Source organism: Hydractinia symbiolongicarpus, chromosome 6 (assembly GCF_029227915.1).
Source record: "Hydractinia symbiolongicarpus strain clone_291-10 chromosome 6, HSymV2.1, whole genome shotgun sequence".
Lineage (NCBI taxonomy): Eukaryota > Metazoa > Cnidaria > Hydrozoa > Anthoathecata > Hydractiniidae > Hydractinia > Hydractinia symbiolongicarpus.
In genome coordinates, this window is record NC_079880.1 from 17,526,501 (window position 1) to 17,549,315 (window position 22,815).

At 43.7% G+C, this 22,815-nt stretch overlaps 1 protein-coding gene across 1 annotated transcript; it reads left to right on the top strand.

Annotated features, from left to right (window-relative positions):
- The first annotated feature begins 20,036 nt into the window (after positions 1-20,036).
- On the top strand, positions 20,037-21,290 carry LOC130648100 (uncharacterized). The gene has a single exon (XM_057454122.1). It carries the CDS (start codon positions 20,037-20,039, stop codon positions 21,288-21,290), a length of 1,254 nt encoding a protein of 417 aa, XP_057310105.1.
- Positions 21,291-22,815: the final 1,525 nt, after the last annotated feature.

The window sequence follows — 22,815 nt, forward strand, 5'->3', positions numbered from 1 at the left end:
GGCGCTGGGGAAAACGACTTAGGACGTCGTAGTCCTTCGAGAGTGGACCAATGGTAGCCTGCACAGACACGTAGAACCACGTGATTTTCGTGTATCGCAATTTTTAGGCCACAAAAGGTCATATCACAGCCTTTCGACGCCTGTGCATGTAGTTGACGGCGTTCTAAAGCCATGGTGCGAGGGAAAACGGCTTATGACTTTGTAGTACATTGAGAGTGGAAGGACTAGACAAATGGTAACCTGTGCAAGTGCGTGGAAACACGTGATTTACGCGCAAGGCCTTTATTAGGCGGCGAAATGCTATACTATAGCTTTTAGAGGCCTGTGCATGTAGTTGACGGAGTTCTAAAGCCATGGTGCGAGGGAAATCGTCCTAGAACGTAGTAGTCCATTAAGAGTAGAAGGAGTTGACCAATGGTAACCTGTACCGACACGTAGAACCACGTGATTTACGTGCTAAGCCTTTATTAGGCAACAAAAGGCCATATTACATCCTTTAGAGGCCTGTGCTGGACGGCGTTCTAAAGCCATGGTGCCAAAGAAATCGACTTAAGACGTCGTAGTCCATGTAGGATGGATGGACTAGAAAAATGGTAACCTGTGCAAGCGCGTGGAAACGCGTGATTTACGTGTAAGGCCTTTAATAGGCAACAAAAGGCCATATTACGGTCTCTAGATTCCTTTGCATGTAGTTGACGGCGGTCTAAACCCATGGCTTTGGCGAAAACGACCTAAGACGTCGCAGTCCATGTAGAATGGAAGAACTAGACCAATGGTCACCTGCGCAAGAACGTGGGAGCACGTGATTTACGCGTAAGGCCTTTATTAGCCGGCAAAAGTCCATATTACGCCCTTTAGAGGCCTGTGCATGTAGTTGACGGCGTTTTAAAGCCATGGTGCCAGGGAAAACGACTTATGACCTTGTAGTATAGTGAGAGTGGAAGGACTAGACCAATGGTAACTTGCACAAGCACGTGGAACCGGGGGATTTACGTGTAAGGCCTTTACCAGGCGGCAAAAGGCTATATTACGGCCTTTAGAGGCCTGTGCATGTAGTTGAAGCCGTTATAAAGCCATGGTGCCAAGGAAAACGACTTTGGACGCAGTAGTCCATTGAGATTTGACGGAGTAGACCAATGGTAACCTGCACAGACACGTAGAACCACGTGATTTACGTGCTAAGCCTTTATTAGGCAACAAAAGGCCATATTACGGCCTATAGATTCCTGTGCATGTAGTTGACGGCGTTCTAACCCATGGCTCTGGGGAAAACGACTTAAGACGTCGTAGTCCATGTAGGATGTAAGGAGTACACAAATGGTAACCTGCACACACACGTGGAACCACGTGATTTTCGTGTATCGCCTTTATTAGGCGGCAAAAGGCCATATTACGGCCTTTAGATGCCTGTCCATGTAGTTGACGGAGTTCTAAAGCAATGAAAACGACTTATGACCTTGTAGTCAATTGAGAGTGGAAGGACCACACCAATGGTAACTTGCGCAAGCACGTGGAACCGGGGGATTTACGTGTAAAGCCTTTGATAGGCGGCAATACTCCATATTACATCCTTTAGAGGCCTGTGCTCGACGGCGTTCTAAAGCCATGGTGCCAAAGAAATCGACTTAAGACGTCGTAGTCCATGAAGGATGGATGGACTAGAAAAATGGTAACCTGTGCAAGCGCGTGGAACGAGGGGAATTACGTGTAAAGCCTTTACTAGTCGGCAAAAGGCCATATTACGGAATTTAGAAGCCTGTGCATGTAGTTGACGGCGTTCTAAAGCCATGGTGCCAGGAAAACGACTTATGACCTTGTAGTACATTGAGAGTGGAAGGACTAGACCATTGATAACTTCCACAAGCACGTGGAACGAGGGGAATTACGTGTAAAGCCTTTACTAGTCGGCAAAAGGCCATATTACGGAATTTAGAAGCCTGTGCATGTAGTTGACGGCGTTCTAAAGCCATGGTGCCAGGAAAACGACTTATGACCTTGTAGTATAGTGAGAGTGGAAGGACTAGACCAATGGTAACTTGCACAAGCACGTGGACCCGGGGGATTTACGTGTAAGGCATTTACCGGGCGGCAAAAGGCCATATTACGGCCTTTAGAGGCCTGTGCATGTAGTTGACGGCGTTCTAAAGACATGGTGCCAAAGAAAACGACTTAGGACGCAGTAGTCCATTGAGACTTGACGGAGTAGACCAATGGTAACCTGCACGGACACGTAGAACCACGTGATTTACGTGCTAAGACTTTATTAGGCAACAAAAGGCCATATTACGGCCTATAGATTCCTGTGCATGTAGTTGACGGCGTTCTAAACCCATGGCTCTAAGGAAAACGACTTAAGACGTCGTAGTCCATGTAGGATGGAAGGAGTAGACAAATGGTAACCTGCACACACACGTGGAACCACGTGATTTTCGTGTATCGCCTTTATTAGGCGGCAAAAGGCCATATTACGGCATTTAGAGGCCTGTCGATGTAGTTGACGGAGTTCTAAAGCCATGGTGCTAGGGAAAACGACTTATGACATTGTAGTCCATTGAGAGTGGAAGGACTAGACCAGTGGTAACTTGCACAAGCACGTGGAACCGGGGGATTTACGTGTAAGGCCTTTACTAGGCGGCAAAAGGCCATATTACGGCCTTTATAGGCCTGTGCATGTAGTTGACGGCGTTCTAAAGCCATGGTGCCAAGGAAAACGACTTAGGACGCAGTAGTTCATTGAGACTTGACGGAGTAGACCAATGGTAACCTGCACAGACACGTAGAACCACTTGATTTACGTGCTAAGCCTTTATTAGGCAACAAAAGGCCATATTGCGGCCTATAGATTTCTGTGCATGTAGTTGACGGCGTTTTAAACCCATGGCTCTGGGGAAAACAACTTAAGACGTCGTAGTCCATGTAGGATGGAAGGACTAGACAAATGGTAACCTGTGCAAGCGCGTGGAAACACGTGATTTACGCGTAAGGCATTTATTAGGCGGCAAAAGGCCATTTTACGGCCTTTAGAGGCCTGTGCATGTAGTTGACGGCGTTCTAAAGCCATGGTGCCAAAGAAAACGACTTAAGACGTCGTAGTGCATGTAGGATGGATGGACTAGAAAAATGGTAACCTGTGCAAGCGCGTGGAAACACTTGATTTACACGTAAGGCCTTTATTAGGCGACAAAATGCTATACTATAGATTTCAGAGGCCTGTGCATGTAGTTGACGGAGTTCTAAAGCCATGGTGCGAGGGAAATCAACCTAGGACGTCGTAGTCCATGTAGGATGGAAGAACTAGACAAATGCTATCCTGTGCAAGCGCGTGGAGGAACGTAATTTACGCGTAAGGCATTTATTAGCCGGCAAAAGCCCAGTTCACAACCTTTAGAGGCCTGTGCATGTAGTTGACAGCGTTCTAAAGCCATGGTGCAAGGGAAATCGTCCTAGAACGTAGTAGTCTATTAAGGGTAGAAGGAGTAGACCAATGGTAACCTGTACAGACACGTAGAACCACGTGATTTACGTGCTAAGCCTTTATTAGGCAACAAAAGGCCATATTACGGTCTCTAGATTCCTGTGCATGTAGTTGACGGCGTTCTAAACCCATGGCTTTGGCGAAAACGACTTAAGACGTCACAGTCCATGTAGAATGGAAGAACTAGACCAATGGTAACCTGCGCAAGAGCGTGGGAGCACGTGATTTACGCGTAAGGCTCTTATTAGCCGGCAAAAGGCCATATTACGGGTTTTAGAGGCTTGTGCATGTTGTTGACGGAGTTCTAAAACCATGGTACCAGGAAAAGCGACGTACGACCTTGTAGTCCATTGAAAATGGCAGGACTAGACCAATAGTAAACTGCACAAGCACGTGGAACCGGCGGATTTACGTGTAAGGCGTTTATTAGGCGGTAAAAGCCATATTACGCACTTTAGAGGCCTGTGCATGTAGTTGACGAAGTTCTAAAGCCATGGGGACAGGGAAAATGACTTATGACCTTGTAGTCCATTGAGATTGGAAGGACTAGACCAATGGTAACCTGTGCAAGCGCGTGGAAACACGTGATTTACGCGTAAGGCATTTATTAGGCGGCAAAAGGCCATTTTACGGCCTTTAGAGGCCTGTGCATGTAGTTGACAGAGTTCTAAAGCCATAATGCCACGGAACACGACTAAAGACGTCGTAGTCCATGAAGAATGAAAGGACTAGACCAATGGTAACCTGCGCAAGCACGTTTAAACACCTGATTTACGCGTAAGGTCTTTATCATGCCTCTAAAAGGCCATACTACGGCTTTAAAGGCCTGTGCATGTAGTTGACGAAGTTCTAAAGCCATGGTGCCAGGAAAAACGACTTATGATATAGTAGTCCATTGAGAGTTGAAGGAGCAGACCAATGGTAACCTGCACAGGAACGTAGAACCACGTGATTTACGTTTTAAGCCTTTATTAGGCATGTAAAAAGCATATTGCAACCTTTAGAGGCCTGTGCATGTAGTTGACGATGTTCCAAAGCAATGTCGCAGGAGAAAACAACTTAGGACGTCGCAGTCCATGGAGAGTGGAAGGACTAGACCAATGATAACCTGTGCAAGAGCGTGGGAGCACGTAATTTACGCGTAAGGCCTTTATTAGCCGGCAAAAGTCCATGTTACGGCCTTTAGCGGCCTGTGCATGTAGATGACGGCGTTTTAAAGCTATGGTGCGAGAGAAATCGTTCTAGAACGTAGTAGTCCATTAAGAGTAGAAGGATTGACCAATGGTAACCTGCACACACACGTGGAACCACGTGATTTTCGTGTATCGCCTTCATTAAGCGGCAAAAGTCCATATAACGGCATTTAGAGGCCTGTGCATGTAGTTGACGGAGTTCTAAAACCATGGTACCAGGAAAAGCGACGTACGACCTTGTAGTCCATTGAGAATGGCAGGACTAGACCAATAGTAAACTGCACAATCACGTGGAACCGGGGGATTTACGTGTAAGGCTTTTATTAGGCGGTAAAAGCCATATTACGGAATTTAGAGGCCTGTGCATGTAGTTGACGAAGTTCTAAAGCTATGGGGACAGGGAAAATGGCTTATGACCTTGTAGTCCATTGAGATTGGAAGGACTAGACCAATGGTAACCTGTGCAAGCGCGTGGAAACACGTGCTTTACACGTAAGGCTTTTTATTAGGCGACAAAAGGCCATATTACGGCTTTTAGAGGCCTGTGCATGTAGTTGACAGAGTTCTAAAGCCATAATGCCACGGAACACGACTAAAGACGTCGTAGTCCATGGAGAATGAAAGGACTAGACCAATGGTAACCTGCGCAAGCTCGTTTAAACACCTGATTTACGCGTAAGGTCTTTATCATGCCTCTAAAAGGCCATACTACGGCTTTAAGGCCTGTGCATGTAGTTGACGAAGTTCTAAAGCCATGGTGCCAGGAAAAACGACTTATGATATAGTAGTCCATTGAGAGTTGAAGGAGTAGACCAATGGTAACCTGCACAGGAACGTAGAACCACGTGATTTACGTTTTAAGCCTTTATTAGGCATGTAAAAAGCATATTGCAACCTTTAGAGGCCTGTGCATGTAGTTGACGATGTTCCAAAGCAATGTCGCAGGAGAAAACAACTTAGGACGTCGCAGTCCATGGAGAGTGGAAGGACTAGACCAATGATAACCTGTGCAAGAGCGTGGGAGCACGTAATTTACGCGTAAGGCCTTTATTAGCCGGCAAAAGTCCATGTTACGGTCTTTAGCGGCCTGTGCATGTAGATGACGGCGTTTTAAAGCCATGGTGCGAGAGAAATCGTTCTAGAACGTAGTAGTCCATTAAGAGTAGAAGGATTGACCAATGGTAACCTGCACACACACGTGGAACCACGTGATTTTCGTGTATCGCCTTCATTAAGCGGCAAAAGTCCATATAACGGCATTTAGAGGCCTGTGCATGTAGTTGACGGAGTTCTAAAGTCATGGTGCAAGGGAAAGCGACGTATGACCTTGTACTCCATTGAGAGTGGAAGGACTAGTCCAATAGTAACCTGCACAAGCACGTGAAACCGGGCGATTTACGTGTAAGGCCTTTATTAGGCGGCAAAAGCCATAATGCGGCCTTTAGAGGCCTGTGCATGTAGTTCACGGCTTTCTAAAGCTATGGTGCCAAAAAAGGCAACTTAGGACGTGATAGTCCATTGAGAGCCCCAGGACTAGACCAATGGTAACCTACGCAGGAACGTAGAACCACGCGAGTTGCGTGTTAAGCCTTTATTAGGCCTCTAAAAGGCATATTAGAAACTTTAGAGGCCTGTGCATGTAGTTGACGGCATTCTAAAGCCATGGTGCCAGGGAAAACGACTTATGACCTTGTAGTCCATTGAGAGTGGAAGGACTAGGCCAATGGTAACTTGCACAAGCACGTGGAACCGGGGGATTTACGTGTAAGCCCTTTATTAGGCGGCAAAAGGCCATATTACGGCATTTAGAGGCCTGTCGATGTAGTTGACGGAGTTCTAAAGCCATGGTGCTAGGGAAAACGACTTATGACATTGTAGTCCATTGAGAGTGGAAGGACTAGACCAGTGGTAACTTGCACAAGCACGTGGAACCGGGGGATTTACGTGTAAGGCCTTTACTAGGCGGCAAAAGGCCATATTACGGCCTTTATAGGCCTGTGCATGTAGTTGACGGCGTTCTAAAGCCATGGTGCCAAGGAAAACGACTTAGGACGCAGTAGTTCATTGAGACTTGACGGAGTAGACCAATGGTAACCTGCACAGACACGTAGAACCACTTGATTTACGTGCTAAGCCTTTATTAGGCAACAAAAGGCCATATTGCGGCCTATAGATTTCTGTGCATGTAGTTGACGGCGTTTTAAAGCCATGGTGCCAAAGAAAACGACTTAAGACGTCGTAGTGCATGTAGGATGGATGGACTAGAAAAATGATAACCTGTGCAAGCGCGTGGAAACACTTGATTTACACGTAAGGCCTTTATTAGGCGACAAAATGCTATACTATAGATTTCAGAGGCCTGTGCATGTAGTTGACGGAGTTCTAAAGCCATGGTGCGAGGGAAATCAACCTAGGACGTCGTAGTCCATGTAGGATGGAAGAACTAGACAAATGCTATCCTGTGCAAGCGCGTGGAGGAACGTAATTTACGCGTAAGGCATTTATTAGGCGGCAAAAGGCCATTTTACGGCCTTTAGAGGCCTTCAGCATGTAGTTGACGGCGTTCTAAAGCCATGGTGCCAAAGAAAACGACTTAAGACGTCGTAGTGCATGTAGGATGGATGGACTAGAAAAATGGTAACCTGTGCAAGCGCGTGGAAACACTTTATTTACACGTAAGGCCTTTATTAACCGGCAAAATCAACATTACGGCCTTTAGAGGCCTGTGCATGTAGTTGACGGCGTTCTAAAGCCATGGTGCAAGGGAAATCGTCCTAGAACGTAGTAGTCTATTAAGGGTAGAAGGAGTAGACCAATGGTAACCTGTACAGACACGTAGAACCACGTGATTTACGTGCTAAGCCTTTATTAGGCAACAAAAGGCCATATTACGGTGTCTAGATTCCTGTGCATGTAGTTGACGGCGTTCTAAACCCATGGCTTTGGCGAAAACGACTTAAGACGTCACAGTCCATGTAGAATGGAAGAACTAGACCAATGGTAACCTGCGCAAGAGCGTGGGAGCACGTGATTTACGCGTAAGGCTCTTATTAGCCGGCAAAAGGCCATATTACGGGTTTTAGAGGCTTGTGCATGTTGTTGACGGAGTTCTAAAACCATGGTACCAGGAAAAGCGACGTACGACCTTGTAGTCCATTGAGAATGGCAGGACTAGACCAATAGTAAACTGCACAATCACGTGGAACCGGGGGATTTACGTGTAAGGCTTTTATTAGGCGGTAAAAGCCATATTACGGACTTTAGAGGCCTGTGCATGTAGTTGACGAAGTTCTAAAGCCATGGGGACAGGGAAAATGGCTTATGACCTTGTAGTCCATTGAGATTGGAAGGACTAGACCAATGGTAACCTGTGCAAGCGCGTGGAAACACGTGCTTTACACGTAAGGCTTTTTATTAGGCGACAAAAGGCCATATTACGGCTTTTAGAGGCCTGTGCATGTAGTTGACAGAGTTCTAAAGCCATAATGCCACGGAACACGACTAAAGACGTCGTAGTCCATGGAGAATGAAAGGACTAGACCAATGGTAACCTGCGCAAGCTCGTTTAAACACCTGATTTACGCGTAAGGTCTTTATCATGCCTCTAAAAGGCCATACTACGGCTTTAAAGGCCTGTGCATGTAGTTGACGAAGTTCTAAAGCCATGGTGCCAGGAAAAACGACTTATGATATAGTAGTCCATTGAGAGTTGAAGGAGTAGACCAATGGTAACCTGCACAGGAACGTAGAACCACGTGATTTACGTTTTAAGCCTTTATTAGGCATGTAAAAAGCATATTGCAACCTTTAGAGGCCTGTGCATGTAGTTGACGATGTTCCAAAGCAATGTCGCAGGAGAAAACAACTTAGGACGTCGCAGTCCATGGAGAGTGGAAGGACTAGACCAATGATAACCTGTGCAAGAGCGTGGGAGCACGTAATTTACGCGTAAGGCCTTTATTAGCCGGCAAAAGTCCATGCTACGGTCTTTAGCGGCCTGTGCATGTAGATGACGGCGTTTTAAAGCCATGGTGCGAGAGAAATCGTTCTAGAACGTAGTAGTCCATTAAGAGTAGAAGGATTGACCAATGGTAACCTGCACACACACGTGGAACCACGTGATTTTCGTGTATCGCCTTCATTAAGCGGCAAAAGTCCATATAACGGCATTTAGAGGCCTGTGCATGTAGTTGACGGAGTTCTAAAGTCATGGTGCAAGGGAAAGCGACGTATGACCTTGTACTCCATTGAGAGTGGAAGGACTAGTCCAATAGTAACCTGCACAAGCACGTGAAACCGGGCGATTTACGTGTAAGGCCTTTATTAGGCGGCAAAAGCCATATTGCGGCCTTTAGAGGCCTGTGCATGTAGTTCACGGCTTTCTAAAGCTATGGTGCCAAAAAAGGCAACTTAGGACGTGATAGTCCATTGAGAGCCCCAGGACTAGACCAATGGTAACCTACGCAGGAACGTAGAACCCCGCGAGTTGCGTGTTAAGCCTTTATTAGGCCTCTAAAAGGCATATTAGAAACTTTAGAGGCCTGTGCATGTAGTTGACGGCATTCTAAAGCCATGGTGCCAAGGAAAACGACGCGATAGTCCATTGAGATTTGAAAGAGTAGACCAATGGTAACCTGCACAGGCACGTAGAACCACATGATTTACGTGTTAAGCCTTTATTAAGCCTCTAAAAAGCATATTACGGCCTTTAGAGGCTTGTGCATGTAGTTGACGGTGTTCTAAAGCAATTGTTGCCAAGGAAGACGACTTAGGACGTAGTAGTTCATTCAGAGTGGAATGACTAGACCAATGGTATCCTGCACAAGCACGTGGAACCGGAGGATTTACGTGTAACGCCTTTATTAGGCGGCAAAAGGCCATTTTACGGCTTTTAGAGGCCTGTGCATGTAGTTGACGGCGCTCTAAAGCCATGGTGCCAAGGAAAACGACTTATGACGCAGTAGTCCATTGAGAGTTGAAAGAGTAGACCAATGGTAAACTGCACAGCCATGTAGAACCACGTGATTTGCGTTTTAAGCCTTTATTAGCCAAGTAAAAAGCATATTGCAAATTTTAGAGGACTGTGCATGTAGTTGACGATGTTATAAAGCCATGGCGCTGGGGAACACGACTTAGGTCTTCGTAGTCCACGGAGAATGTAAGGACTAGACCAATGGTAACCGGCGCAAGCACGTTTAAACACTTGATTTACGTTTTAAGCCTTTATTAGGTCTCTAGAGGGGCATGCTACTGCTTTAGAGGCCTGTGCATGTAGTTGACGGCGTTCTAAAGCCATGGAGCCAGGAAAAACGACTTATGACCTTGTAGTCCATTGAGATTGGAAGGACTAGACCAATGGTAACATGCACAAGCACGTGGAACCGGGGGATTTACGTGTAAGGACTTTATTAGGCGGCAAAAGGCCTTATTACGGCCTTTAGAGGCCTGTGCATGTAGTTGACGGCGTTCTAAAGCCATGGTGCCAAGGAAGGCGACTTAGGACGTAGTATTCCATTGTTATTGGAAGGAGTAGACCAATGGTAACCTGCACAGCCACGTAGAACCGCGTGATTTACGTGCTAAGCCTTTATTAGGCGACAAAAAGCCATATTACCTCCTTTAGAGGTCTGTGCATGCAGTTGACAGTGTTCTAAACCCATGGCTCTGGGGAAAATGACTTAAGACGTCGTAGTCCATTGAGAGTAGAAGGACTAGACCAATGGTACCCTCTGCAAGCACGTTTAAACACGTGATTTACGCGTAAGGTCTTTATTAGGCCTCTAAAAGGCCATACTACGGCTTTAGAGGTCTGTGCATGTAGTTGACGAAGTTCTAAAGCCATGGTGCCAAGGAAAACGACTTATGACATAATAGTCCATTGAGAGTTGAAGGAGTAGACCAATGGTAACCTGCACAGGAACGTAGAACCACGCGATTTACGTGTTAAGCCTTTATTAGGCCTCTAAGAGGCATAATACGACTTTTAGAGGCCTGTGCATGTGGTTGACAGAGATCTAAAGCCATGATGCCACGGAACACGACTAAGGACGTCGTAGTCCATGGAGTATGGAAGGACTAGACCAATGGTAACCTGCGCAAGCACGTTTAAACACGTCATTTACGCGTAAGGTCTTTATTAGGCCTCTGAAAGGCCATACTACGGCCTTAGAGGCCTGTGCATGTAGTTGACAAAGTTCTAAAGTCATGGTGCTAAGGAAGACGACTTATGACGTAGTAGTCCATTGAGAGTTGAAGGAGTAGACCAATGGTAACCTGCACACACAAGTGGAACAACGTGATTTTCGTGTATCGCCCTTATTAGGCGGCAAGAGTCCATATTACGGCCTTTAGAGGCCTGTGCATGTAGTTGATGGAGTTCCAAAGCCATGGTACCAGGGAAAGCGACGTACGACCTTGTAGTCCATTGAGAGTGGAAGGACTAGACCAATAGTAACCTGCACAAGCACGTGGAACCGGGCGATTTACGTGTAAGGCCTTTATTAGACGGCAAAAGCCATATTGTGGCCTTTAGAGGCCTGTGCATGTAGTTGACGGCGTTCTAAAGCCATGGTGCCAAGAAAGGTGACTTAGGACGTAGTAGTCCATTGAGAGCGGCAGGACTAGACCAATGGTAACCTGTGCAGGCACGTAGAACCACGCGATTTGCGTGTTAAGCCTTTATTATGCCTCTAAAAGGCATATTAGAAACTTTAGAGGCCTGTGCATGTAGTTGACGGCATTCTACAGCCATGGTGCCAGGGAAAACGACTTATGACCTTGTAGTCCCTTGAGAGTGGAAGGACTAGGTCTATGGTAACTTGCAAAGCATGTGGAACCGGGGGATTTACGTGTAAGGCCTTTATTAGGCGGCAAAAGGCCATATTACCTCCTTTAGAGACCTGTGCATGTAGTTGACGGCGTTCTAAACCCATGTCTCTGGGGAAAATGACTTAAGACGTCGTAGTCCATTGAGAGTAGAAGGACTAGAGCAATGGTACCCTCTGCAAGCACGTTTAACAAAGTGATTTACGCGAAAGGTCTTTATTAGGCCTCTAAAAGGCCACACTACGGCTTTAGAGGCCTGTGCATGTAGTTGACGGCGTTCTAAAGCCATGGTGCGAGGGAAATCGTCCTAGAACGTAGTAGTCCATTAAGAGTAGAAGGAGTTGACCAATGGTAGCTGCACACACTCGTGGAACCACGTGATTTTTGTGTATCGCCTTTTTTGGCAACAAAAGCCCATATCGCAACCTTTAAAGGCCTGTGCATGTAGTTGACGGCGTTCTAAAGCCATGGTGCCAAGAAAGGTGACTTAGGACGTAGTAGTCCATTGAGAGCGGCAGGACTAGACCAATGGTAACCTGTGCAGGCACGTAGAACCACGCAATTTGCGTGTTAAGCCTTTATTATGCCTCTAAAAGGCATATTAGAAACTTTAGAGCCCTGTGCATGTAGTTGACGGCATTCTAAAGCCATGGTGCCAGGGAAAACGACTTATGACCTTGTAGTCCATTGAGAGTGGAAGGAGTAGAGCAATGGTAAACTACAAAGCGATGTAGGACCACGTGATTTACGTTATAAGCCTTAACTAGGCATGTAAAAAGCATATTGCAACTTTTACAGGCCTGTGCTTGTAGTTGACGATGTTCTAAAGCCATGGCGCTGGGGAAAACGATTAGGATGTCGCAGTCCATGGAAAGTGGAAGGACTAGACAAATGGTAACCTGCGCAAGATCGTGGGAGCACGTAATTTACGCGTAAGGCCTTTAATAGACGGCAAAATCCATATTACGGCCTTTAGAGGCCTGTGCATGTAGTTGACGGCGTTCTAAAGCCATGGTGCCATGAAAGGTGACTTAGGACGTAGTAGTCCATTGAGAGCGGAAGGACTAGACCAATGGTAATCTGCGCAGGCTTGTAGAACCACGCAATTTGCGTGTTAAGCCTTTATTAGGCCTCTAAAAGGCATATTACAACCTTTAGAGGCCTGTGCATGTAGTTGACGGCGTTCTAAAGCCCTGGTGCCAAAAAAGGCGACTTAGGACGTAGTAGTCCATTGAGAGCGGAAGGACTAGTCAATGGTAACCTGCACAGGCACGTAGAACCACGCTATTTACGTTACAAGCCTTTATTAGGCATGTAAAAAGCATATTGCATCTTTTAGAGCCCCGTGCATGTAGTTGACGATGTTCTAAAGCCATGGCGCTGGGGAAAACGACTTAGATCGTCGTACTCCATGGAGAGTGGAAGGACTAGACCAATGGTAACCGGCGCAAGATTGTGGGAGCACGTGATTTACACGTAAGGTCTTTATTAGGCGGCAAAATGCCATATTACGGCTTTTAGAGGACTGTGCATGTAGTTCAGAGAGTTCTAAAGTCATGGTGCCAAGGAAAACGACTTATGGCGTAGTAGTCCAATGAGAGTTGAAGGAGTAGACCAATGTTAACCTGCACAGCCACGTAGAACCACGTGATTTACGTGCTAAGTCTTTATTAGGCGACAAAAAGCCATATTACGGCCTTTAGAATCCTGTGCATGTAGTTGACGGTGTTCTAAAGCCATGATGCCACAGAACACGACTAAGGACGTCGTATCCCATGGAGAATGGAAGGATTAGACCAATGGTACCCTCTGCAAGCACGTTAAAACACGTGATTTACGCGTAAGGTCTTTATTAGGCCTCTAAAAGGCCATACTACGGCTTTAGAGTCCTGTGCATGTAGTTGACGGAGTTCTAAAGGCATGGTGCCTAGAAAAACGACTTATGACATAGCAGTCCATTGAGAGTTGAAGGAGTAGACCAATGGTAACCTGCACAGGAACGTAGAACCACCCGATTACGTGTTAAGCCTTTATTAGGCCTCTAACAGGCATATTAGAACCTTTAGAGGCCTGTGCATGTAGTTGAAAGAGTTTTAAAGGCATGGCGCCAAGGAAAACGACTTATGACGCAGTAGTCCACTGAGAGTTGAAGGAGTACACCAATGGTAAGTTGCACAGCCATGTAGAACCACGTGATTTACGTTTTAAGCCTTTGTTAGGCATGTAAAAAGCATATTGCAACTTTTACAGGCCTGTGCTTGTAGTTGACGATGTTCTAAAGCCATGGCGCTGGGGAAAACGATTAGGATGTCGCAGTCCATGGAAAGTGGAAGGACTAGACAAATGGTAACCTGCGCAAGATCGTGGGAGCACGTAATTTACGCGTACGGCCTTTAATAGACGGCAAAATCCATATTACGGCCTTTAGAGGCCTGTGCATGTAGTTGACGGCGTTCTAAAGCCATGGTGCCAAGAAAGGTGACTTAGGACGTAGTAGTCCATTGAGAGCGAAAGGACTAGACCAATGGTAATCTGCGCAGGCTTGTAGAACCACGCAATTTGCGTGTTAAGCCTTTATTAGGCCTCTAAAAGGCATATTACAACCTTTAGAAGCCTGTGCATGTAGTTGACGGCGTTCTAAAGCCCTGGTGCCAAAAAAGGCGACTTAGGACGTAGTAGTTCATTGAGAGCGGAAGGACTAGTCAATGGTAACCTGCACAGGCACGTAGAACCTCGCTATTTACGTTATAAGCCTTTAATGGGCATGTAAAAAGCATATTGCATCTTTTAGAGCCCCGTGCATGTAGTTGACGATGTTCTAAAGCCATGGCGCTGGGAAAAACGACTTAGATCGTCGTAGTCCATGGAGAGTGGAAGGACTAGACCAATGGTAACCGGCGCAAGATTGTGGGAGCACGTGATTTACACGTAAGGCCTTTATTAGGCGGCAAAATGCTATATCACGGCTTTTAGAGGCCTGTGCATGTAGTTCAGAGAGTTCTAAAGCCATGGTGCCAAGGAAAACGACTTATGACGTAGTAGTCCAATGAGAGTTGAAGGAGTAGACCAATGTTAACCTGCACAGCCACGTAGAACCACGTGATTTACGTGCTAAGCCTTTATTAGGCGACAAAAAGCCATATTACGGCCTTTAGAATCCTGTGCATGTAGTTGACGGTGTTCTGAAGCCATGATGCCACAGAACACGACTAAGGACGTCGTAGTCCATGGAGAATGGAAGGATTAGACCAATGGTACCCTCTGCAAGCACGTTTAAACACGTGATTTACGCGTAAGGTCTTTATTAGGCCTCTAAAAGGCCATACTACGGCTTTAGAGTCCTGTGCATGTAGTTGACGGAGTTCTAAAGGCATGGTGCCAAGGAAGGCAACTTAGGACGTAGTATTCCATTGAGATTGGAAAGAGTAGAGCAATGGTAACCTGCACAGCGACGTAGAACCACGTGATTTTCGTGCTAAGCCTTTATTAGGCGACAAAAAGCCATATTACGGCCTTTAGAGGCCTGTACATGTAGTTGACAGAGTTCTAAAGCCATGATGCCACGGAACTCGACTAAGGACGTCGTAGTCCATGGAGAATGGAAGGACTAGACCAATAGTAAGCTGCGCAGGCACGTTTAAACACGTGAATTACGCGTAAAGTCTTTATTAGGCCTCTAAAAGGCCATACTTCGGCTTTAGAAGCCTGTGCATGTAGTTGACAAAGTTCTAAAGCCATGGTGCCAAGGAAAACGACTTATGACGTAGCAGTCCATTGATAGTTGAAGGAGTACACCAATGGTAACCTGCCCAGCCACGTAGAACCTAGTGATTTACGTTTTAAGCTTTATTAGGCATGTAAAAAGCATATTGCAACCTTTAGAGTCCTGTGCATGTAGTTGACGATGTTCTAAACCCATGGCGCTGGGGAAAACGACTTAGGACGTCGCAGTCCATGTAGGATGGAAGGACTAGACAAATGGTAACCTGTGCAAGCGCGTGGAAACAGTGATTTACACGTAAGGCCTTTATTAGGCGGCAAAAGGCCATATTACGGCTTTTAGAGGCCTGTGCATGTAATTAACGGCGTTCTAAAGCCATGGTGCCAAGGAAAACGACTCAGTAGTCCATTGAGAGTTGAAATAGTAGACCAATGGTAACTTGCACAGGCACGTAGAATCACATGATTTACGTGTTAAGCCTTTTTTTGGCCTCTAAAAAGCATATTACGGCCTTTAGAGGTCTGTGCATGTACTTGACGCCGTTCTAAAGCCATGGTGCCAGGCAAAACGACTTATGACCTTGTAGTCCATTGAGAGTGGAAGGACTAGACCAATGATAACCTGCAAAAGCACGTGGAACCCGAGGATTTACGCGTAAGGTGTTTATTATGCCTCTAAAAGGCCATAATACGGCTTTATAGGCCAGTGCATGTAGTTGACAAAGTTGTAAAGCCATGGTGCCAAGGAAAACGACGCATTAATTCATTGAGAGTTGGAATAGTAGACCAATGGTAATCTGCACAGGCAGGTAGAACAACATGATTTACGTCTTAAGCCTTTATTAGGCCTCTAAAAAGCATATTACGGCATTTAGAAAATCTGTGCATGTAGTTGACAAAGTTCTAAAGCCATGGTGCCAAGGAAAACGACTTATGACGTAGTAGTCCATTGAGAGTTGAAAGAGTAGACCAATGGTAACCTGTACAGCCACGTAGATCCACGTGATTTGCGCTTAAAGCCTTTATTAGGCATGTAATGAGCATATTGCAACACTTAGAGGCCTGTGCATGTAGTTGACGGCGTTTTAAAGCCTTGGTGGGAGGGAAGTCGTCCTAGAACGTAGTAGTCCATTAAGAGTAGAAGGAGTTGACCAATGGTAACCTGCACACACTCGTGGAACCACGTGATTTTTGTGTATCGCCTTTATTTGGCAACAAAAGCCCATATCACAACCTTTAAAGCCCTGTGCATGTATTTGACGGCGTTCTAAACCCATGGCTCTGGGGAAAACAACTTAAGACGTCGTAGTCCATGTAGGATGGAAGGACTAGACAAATGGTAACATGTGCAAGCGCGTGGAAACACGTTATTTACACGTAAGGCCTTTATTAGGAGGCAAAAGGCCATATTATGGCTTTTAGAGGCCTGTGCATGTAGTTGACGGCGTTCTAAAGCCATGTTGCCAAGAAAGGCAACTTAGGAGGTAGTAGTCCAATGAGACCGGAAGGATTAAACCAATGGTAACCTGCGCAGGCACGTAGAACCACGCGATTCACGTAGAACCACGCGATACTACGGCTTTAGAGGCCTGTGCATGTAGTTGACGAAATTCTAAAGCCATGGTGCCAAGGAAAACGACTTATGACGTAGTAGTCCATTGAGAGTTGAAGGAGTAGACCAATGGTAACCTGCACAGCCACGTAGAACCACGTGATTTACGCTTTAAGCCTTTATTAGGCATGTAAAGAGCATATTGCAATATTTAGAGGCCTGTGCATGTAGTTGACGATGTTCTAAAGCCATGCCGCTGGTTAAAACGACTTAGGACGTCGCAGTCCATGGAGAGTGGAAAGACTAGACCAATTATAACCTGCGCAAGAACTTGGGAGCACGTAATTTACGCGTAAGGCCTTTATTAGCCGGCAAAAGTCCATGTTACGGCTTTTAGAGGCCTGTGCATGTAGTTGACGGCATTCTAAAGCCATGGTGCCAGGGAAAGCGACGTACGACCTTGTAGTCCATTGAGAGTGGAAGGACTAGACGAATGGTAACCTGCGCAGGCACTTGCAGCACGTGATTTTCGTGCAGGACCTTAATTAATCAGCAAAAGGCCATGTGACAGCCTTTAAACGCCTGTGCATGTTGCTGACGGCGTTCAAAAGCCGTGTCGTTAATTAAAGCTACTTAGGACGTTGTAATCATTTGAGAGTGGAAGTCTACACGAATGGTAACCTGCGCAAGCACGTGGAACCACGTGATTATCGTATAGGGCCTTCATTAGGCCCCAAAAGTCCATAATACAGATTTTAGACGCTTGTGCTTGCAGTTGACGGCGTTTTAAAGCTATGGGGCAGGGAAAACGACTTAGGACCTCGTATTCCATTAAGAGTGGAAGGATTAGACGATTGGTAACATGCGGAAGTGCGTGGAACCACGTGAATTACGTGTAGGGCCTTTATTAGGCAGGAAAAGGCCATATTACAGATTTTAGTGGCCTGTGCATGTAGTTGACGGCGTTCTAAAGCCATGGTGGCAGGGAAAGCGACTTAGGGCGTAAAAGTCCATTGAGAGTGGAAGGACTAGACGAATGATAACCTGCGCAGACACGCGGAAACGCGTGATTTACGTGTCAAGCCTTTATTAGGCGGCAAAAATCAGCTAGAGTAGGGAGGGAATACAACCACATTTATCAAAGAACCACGGTCAAACTCTTATAAAAGATATTATGTGTATGTAATGTAAAAAAAATTAGCAAAGGCGCTATTCTCGTGGTAATCCCTTACATGTTTCCATTTTTTGAACATGTGACTTTGTGGTTATCATATGTTCGGTTTTTTGTTAATAATCCAATAACATTGGTGATATTGGTGTTAAGTTGTAGATACTAGCTAAATTGCGAGATCGTCAGTTGATTACTACCTTCATCAGAATTTTCAGCCCCGTCCGGGTATGGACTAATCAATAATTCCTCGTGGTAGCGGGCCATGCTTTAGCAGGCATTCTCTTTTAGGTAGGAGTATCAAATGTTGTAAAGTAGGTAAATGTTACTCACCATTTCCGTCACCTAATTTTTTTTACATTACATACACATTTATGTTGAACTCTGCGTGGGAAACTTTCACATGTTTTTGTTTTTCTGACTTTTTGTTGTATTTTCGTACTATTATAATTTATAATCTGAAATACATGAGGACTGGACGTGGTTTCATGTAAATACTTATCGTTTCTAAACGTTTATTTTATTATTATTATTATTTGCTAACGCTAAAAAGTTCGTATCCTCACCAACATCTTCAGAATTTTTTTTCAAAAAATCTATTTTTTGAAAAATTGATCATACCAAAATGTGCTTCGATCATAAGCCACATGTTAGTTTAACACGTATTTATGACTTTATACTCAATAACACCAAAAAGATCAGCAAAACCACGCTATGATTGTACCGAAATGTCTTTCCAATTGGAAGGGCACCAGCAAAACCTCGCTATTGTCATACAAAAATGTGTATAACGCATGTTGTTCAAACATTTTACCATTGGTAAATCCGATAGTGGTGACCAAATTTTAATTGAATATTTTTAAATAAACGCTCTTGTTTATTTCGATGTACATATCTCACAAACAATACATAAAAACTGATGTTGCAAAAAAACTACACCATCTTCTAACACAATATTTTAACTTCCTTGTAGAGACAAAAACAACCTCACCGAGTGTTCTTGGTATAACAAAGAAGGTATTCTTGAGGAACAAAACTACACACCGCAAACCTCTACCAACACCAAAACTAACGAATCTACTTGACGACATCGAAATGGAGGAGTTTATTATTAGTGAATTCGCCACACAGCCAACTGTTTCGCTAATCACGACCTCCACAAAATCAAACAGCAAACCAGCACCTAACACTAAAAGAGACGTTGACGAAATAGAACAATACATTTTAAACACGAAGCGCCACCTAGATACGAATACGAACAAAGAAAACAAAAAGACCGACTATATTGATGAGACAAAAAAGCTCTTAGATTATAATCGGCAATTGCAGAAATGGAGGAGTTTATTATTAGTGAATTCGCCACACAGCCAACTGTTTCGCTAATCACGACCTCCACAAAATCAAACAGCAAACCAGCACCTAACACTAAAAGAGACGTTGACGAAATAGAACAATACATTTTAAACACGAAGCGCCACCTAGATACGAATACGAACAAAGAAAACAAAAAGACCGACTATATTGATGAGACAAAAAAGCTCTTAGATTATAATCGGCAATTGCAGATTCTCGAAATGCATCTCGCTGCTGGGACGGTTCCCTTTGGGCTAAAAAACCAGGTTCGCTCCACTATGAGTTTACCTGCTGAATTAAAAAATGAATGGAATGCCACCGTGCATTCATGTAGCAATACCTTGCTGCAAATTCTAATAAAGCACCATAGAAACAATGTAAAAAAGTGCAAAGAGGAGAGAGAGTCTTTGAAAAAGGAATTCTCCTCGGACGAACTCAACAATTTAAACAAATTATGCATACAACAACACAACGAATCGCTTACATTGAGAAACAATAAACTGAAAAGGAAAAACAGTAACCAGACTGATTTCCATGACACACCGCGAAAGCTGTAGTCATCATGAGTAAAGATGACTACATTAGAAAAGTTTATGACCACCTCTCCAACAACAAATATTACGCAAAAATGAAACTGACCCTAGCAAAGACCTTAAAACTAATATCAACAGTTTCATAGAAATTTCTCTATGTCACCACCACATAAACAAAAACACGGTCAAATTTATAACACCACCTGAAAACACTAGAATGCCCCTATTTTACATACTGCCAAAAATTCATAAGGATGGCATTCCAGGACGACCAATAGTTTCAGCCGTTAACTCTATAACTGAAAATATCTCAAAATTTTTAAATCTTTGCCTGCAACCTCTCTTACCAAAATTAAAATCCTATGTAAAGGACATCAAACATCTAATACAACGGTTACAAACCATACCGGCACAAAATGAACACGTTTTACTTGTATCAGCAGACGTATCCTCACTTTACACCAATATCCCTCATCAAGAAGGAGTTGATGCGTGTATTCATTTCATTACAAAATACAGAAACACACTGCCTTCATTCACACCCAATGAACATGTAATACGAACGTTGTTTTCGTTTATACTGGAAAATAACTATTTCATGTTCCTAAATGAAATATATCTGCAGTTACTTGGCACAGCCATGGGTACGAAGGTGGCACCACCATACGCATCATTATTCCTGGGTCTTTTTGAGCAGGTGTTTATTTTCGATAAGTTTCCAAATTTAATCACTATATTTCTTCGTTTCCTAGACGACATATTCTTCATATGGGAACACAGTGAAGAAGAACTACACAAATTGTTCATATATCTAAATTCAATACACCCTACAATAAAATTCACCTATGAATATTCAACAGAGGAAATTAGTTTTTTGGATACGACTATCTATTTAGATAAACGCTCGAGAAAACTCAAAACCAAATTATTTATAAAACCAACTGACAGCAGAGCACTATTACATTTTACGTCGTATCACCCTCACCATACCAAAAGGGGTATAATTTATTCGCAAGCACTCCGCTATCGCATGATAACAAGTCAAGATAGCATTTTAAAATGTGAGCTCGATGAACTTAAAAGTATTTTGCTGACCAGAGGATACAAAGGTAGGCTTGTTGATGAAATATTCGGGAAAATCGCCACATTAAAGCAATCAGACGTACTTTCTAACTCCACGCACAAGTTTAATAAAAAACGAATACATTTCAGAACCGCTGACAATAGTGGTGATGCTGACAGAGACCAAAACAAAGACAAACACATTCTACCTTTTATTTTACCTTACCACGAAAAATTTACAACGCTTAAACGAATACTACACAAGTATTGGTTTATAATTGAGAGCGACCCTGCTCTGCGACTCGTTTTTCCAACCAAACCATTCTTGACTTTCACCAAGCATAAAAATATACAGGAATATTTAATCAGAGCAAAGATGAGATCTGCTGACCACTGCCTTTCAATATAATTTTTATAATTTTTACGTTTATTCGATTTGTATAACATTCAGTTTATTATTTTCATAATAAAATTGTTACACCCAAAACAGTTTTTTGATATTTTAGCAAAATACTGCATGCTAGCGTTTTGCCATTTTATTTGTTAGTCTGATATCCAAATATATATCATAGCCTGTGGAATTGGTTGTAAAATTAATTTACAAACTAATTAATACACACAAAACCAAATAATTTTATGACCAAAAACTTAATAACAAACTCACATACGCGTGAAAATGAACATAATACGTGCATGTGTATATATAATATTTGATAACTGTGTAAGCAGAGATAACTGGGTGCAGAAGTTAGCTGTTACAACCTTGGTACTACCATACTGTGAAACGATACGAAGAAAAAATCTCGTTTCCATAACAACATGACAAAATCTTCCATCTGCACTCACATTCGGTTTGACTAAAAAACTCTCAATTCTATGACAACTACACTCATCCACTTTAAATAAATCAATCAATAAATTACACAATTACAACCCATAAAAGGGTTCCTGAAAATACAACTTTAACACTGAACCATATGGCTAGAATTTAACTTTTCATACAAGGCTGATATAGATTACAAATAAATATTCGTAGCACTGGAAACGAGGTTGGATGTAATGATGAAGTACTGATAATAACGACTTATACTATCTTAACAACACAGAAAACCTGTGTAAGTGATAGGCATATCATCTGGATTCAAGTAAGCATACACGAATGATAGAAACCTGGGCACTATCTTGCCTTGAAACGCTTTGAAGATAAAATTGCGTTTATAAATCTGTGCGCACATTCAGTTTAAACATCGGTTTCTATGACAACTACAAGACTGAACAATAAAAAATAAAAAATAAATAAATAAAAACGACCCTCAAACGGCCCTACCGAAGCAATATATAAGACTGAGAATGGCCATAAAACGACCTCTTACAACAGAAACAAGAACGTAACAACACTATTCAAAATAACGTTTTTTTATTGAACCAAATAAATTTTCATCATGCAGACTAACGACCTCTTCAGTTCAAGCGAATTTGACGCTAGCAACGGAAATGGTGAGTAACATTTACCTACTTTACAACATTTGATACTCCTAGCTAATAGAGAATGCTTGCTAAAGCATGGCCCGCTACCACGAGGAATTATTGATTAGTCCATACCCGGACGGGGCTGAAAATTCTGATGACGGTAGTAATCAACTGACGATCTCGCAATTTAGCTAGTATCTACAACTTAACACCAATATCACCAATGTTATTGGATTATTAACAAAAAACCGAACATATGATAACCACAAAGTCACATGTTCAAAAAACGGAAACATGTAAGGGATTACCACGAGAATAGCGCCTTTGCTAATTTTTTTTACATTACATACAAATGAGCCCCAACGCATGCGCAGTAACATCAGTGCTATCATACGCAAGTGGGGTAAGTCCCTATCATGCGGTGTTGAGTCATGCATAACAAGGTAAAGTCCCTATCATAAAAC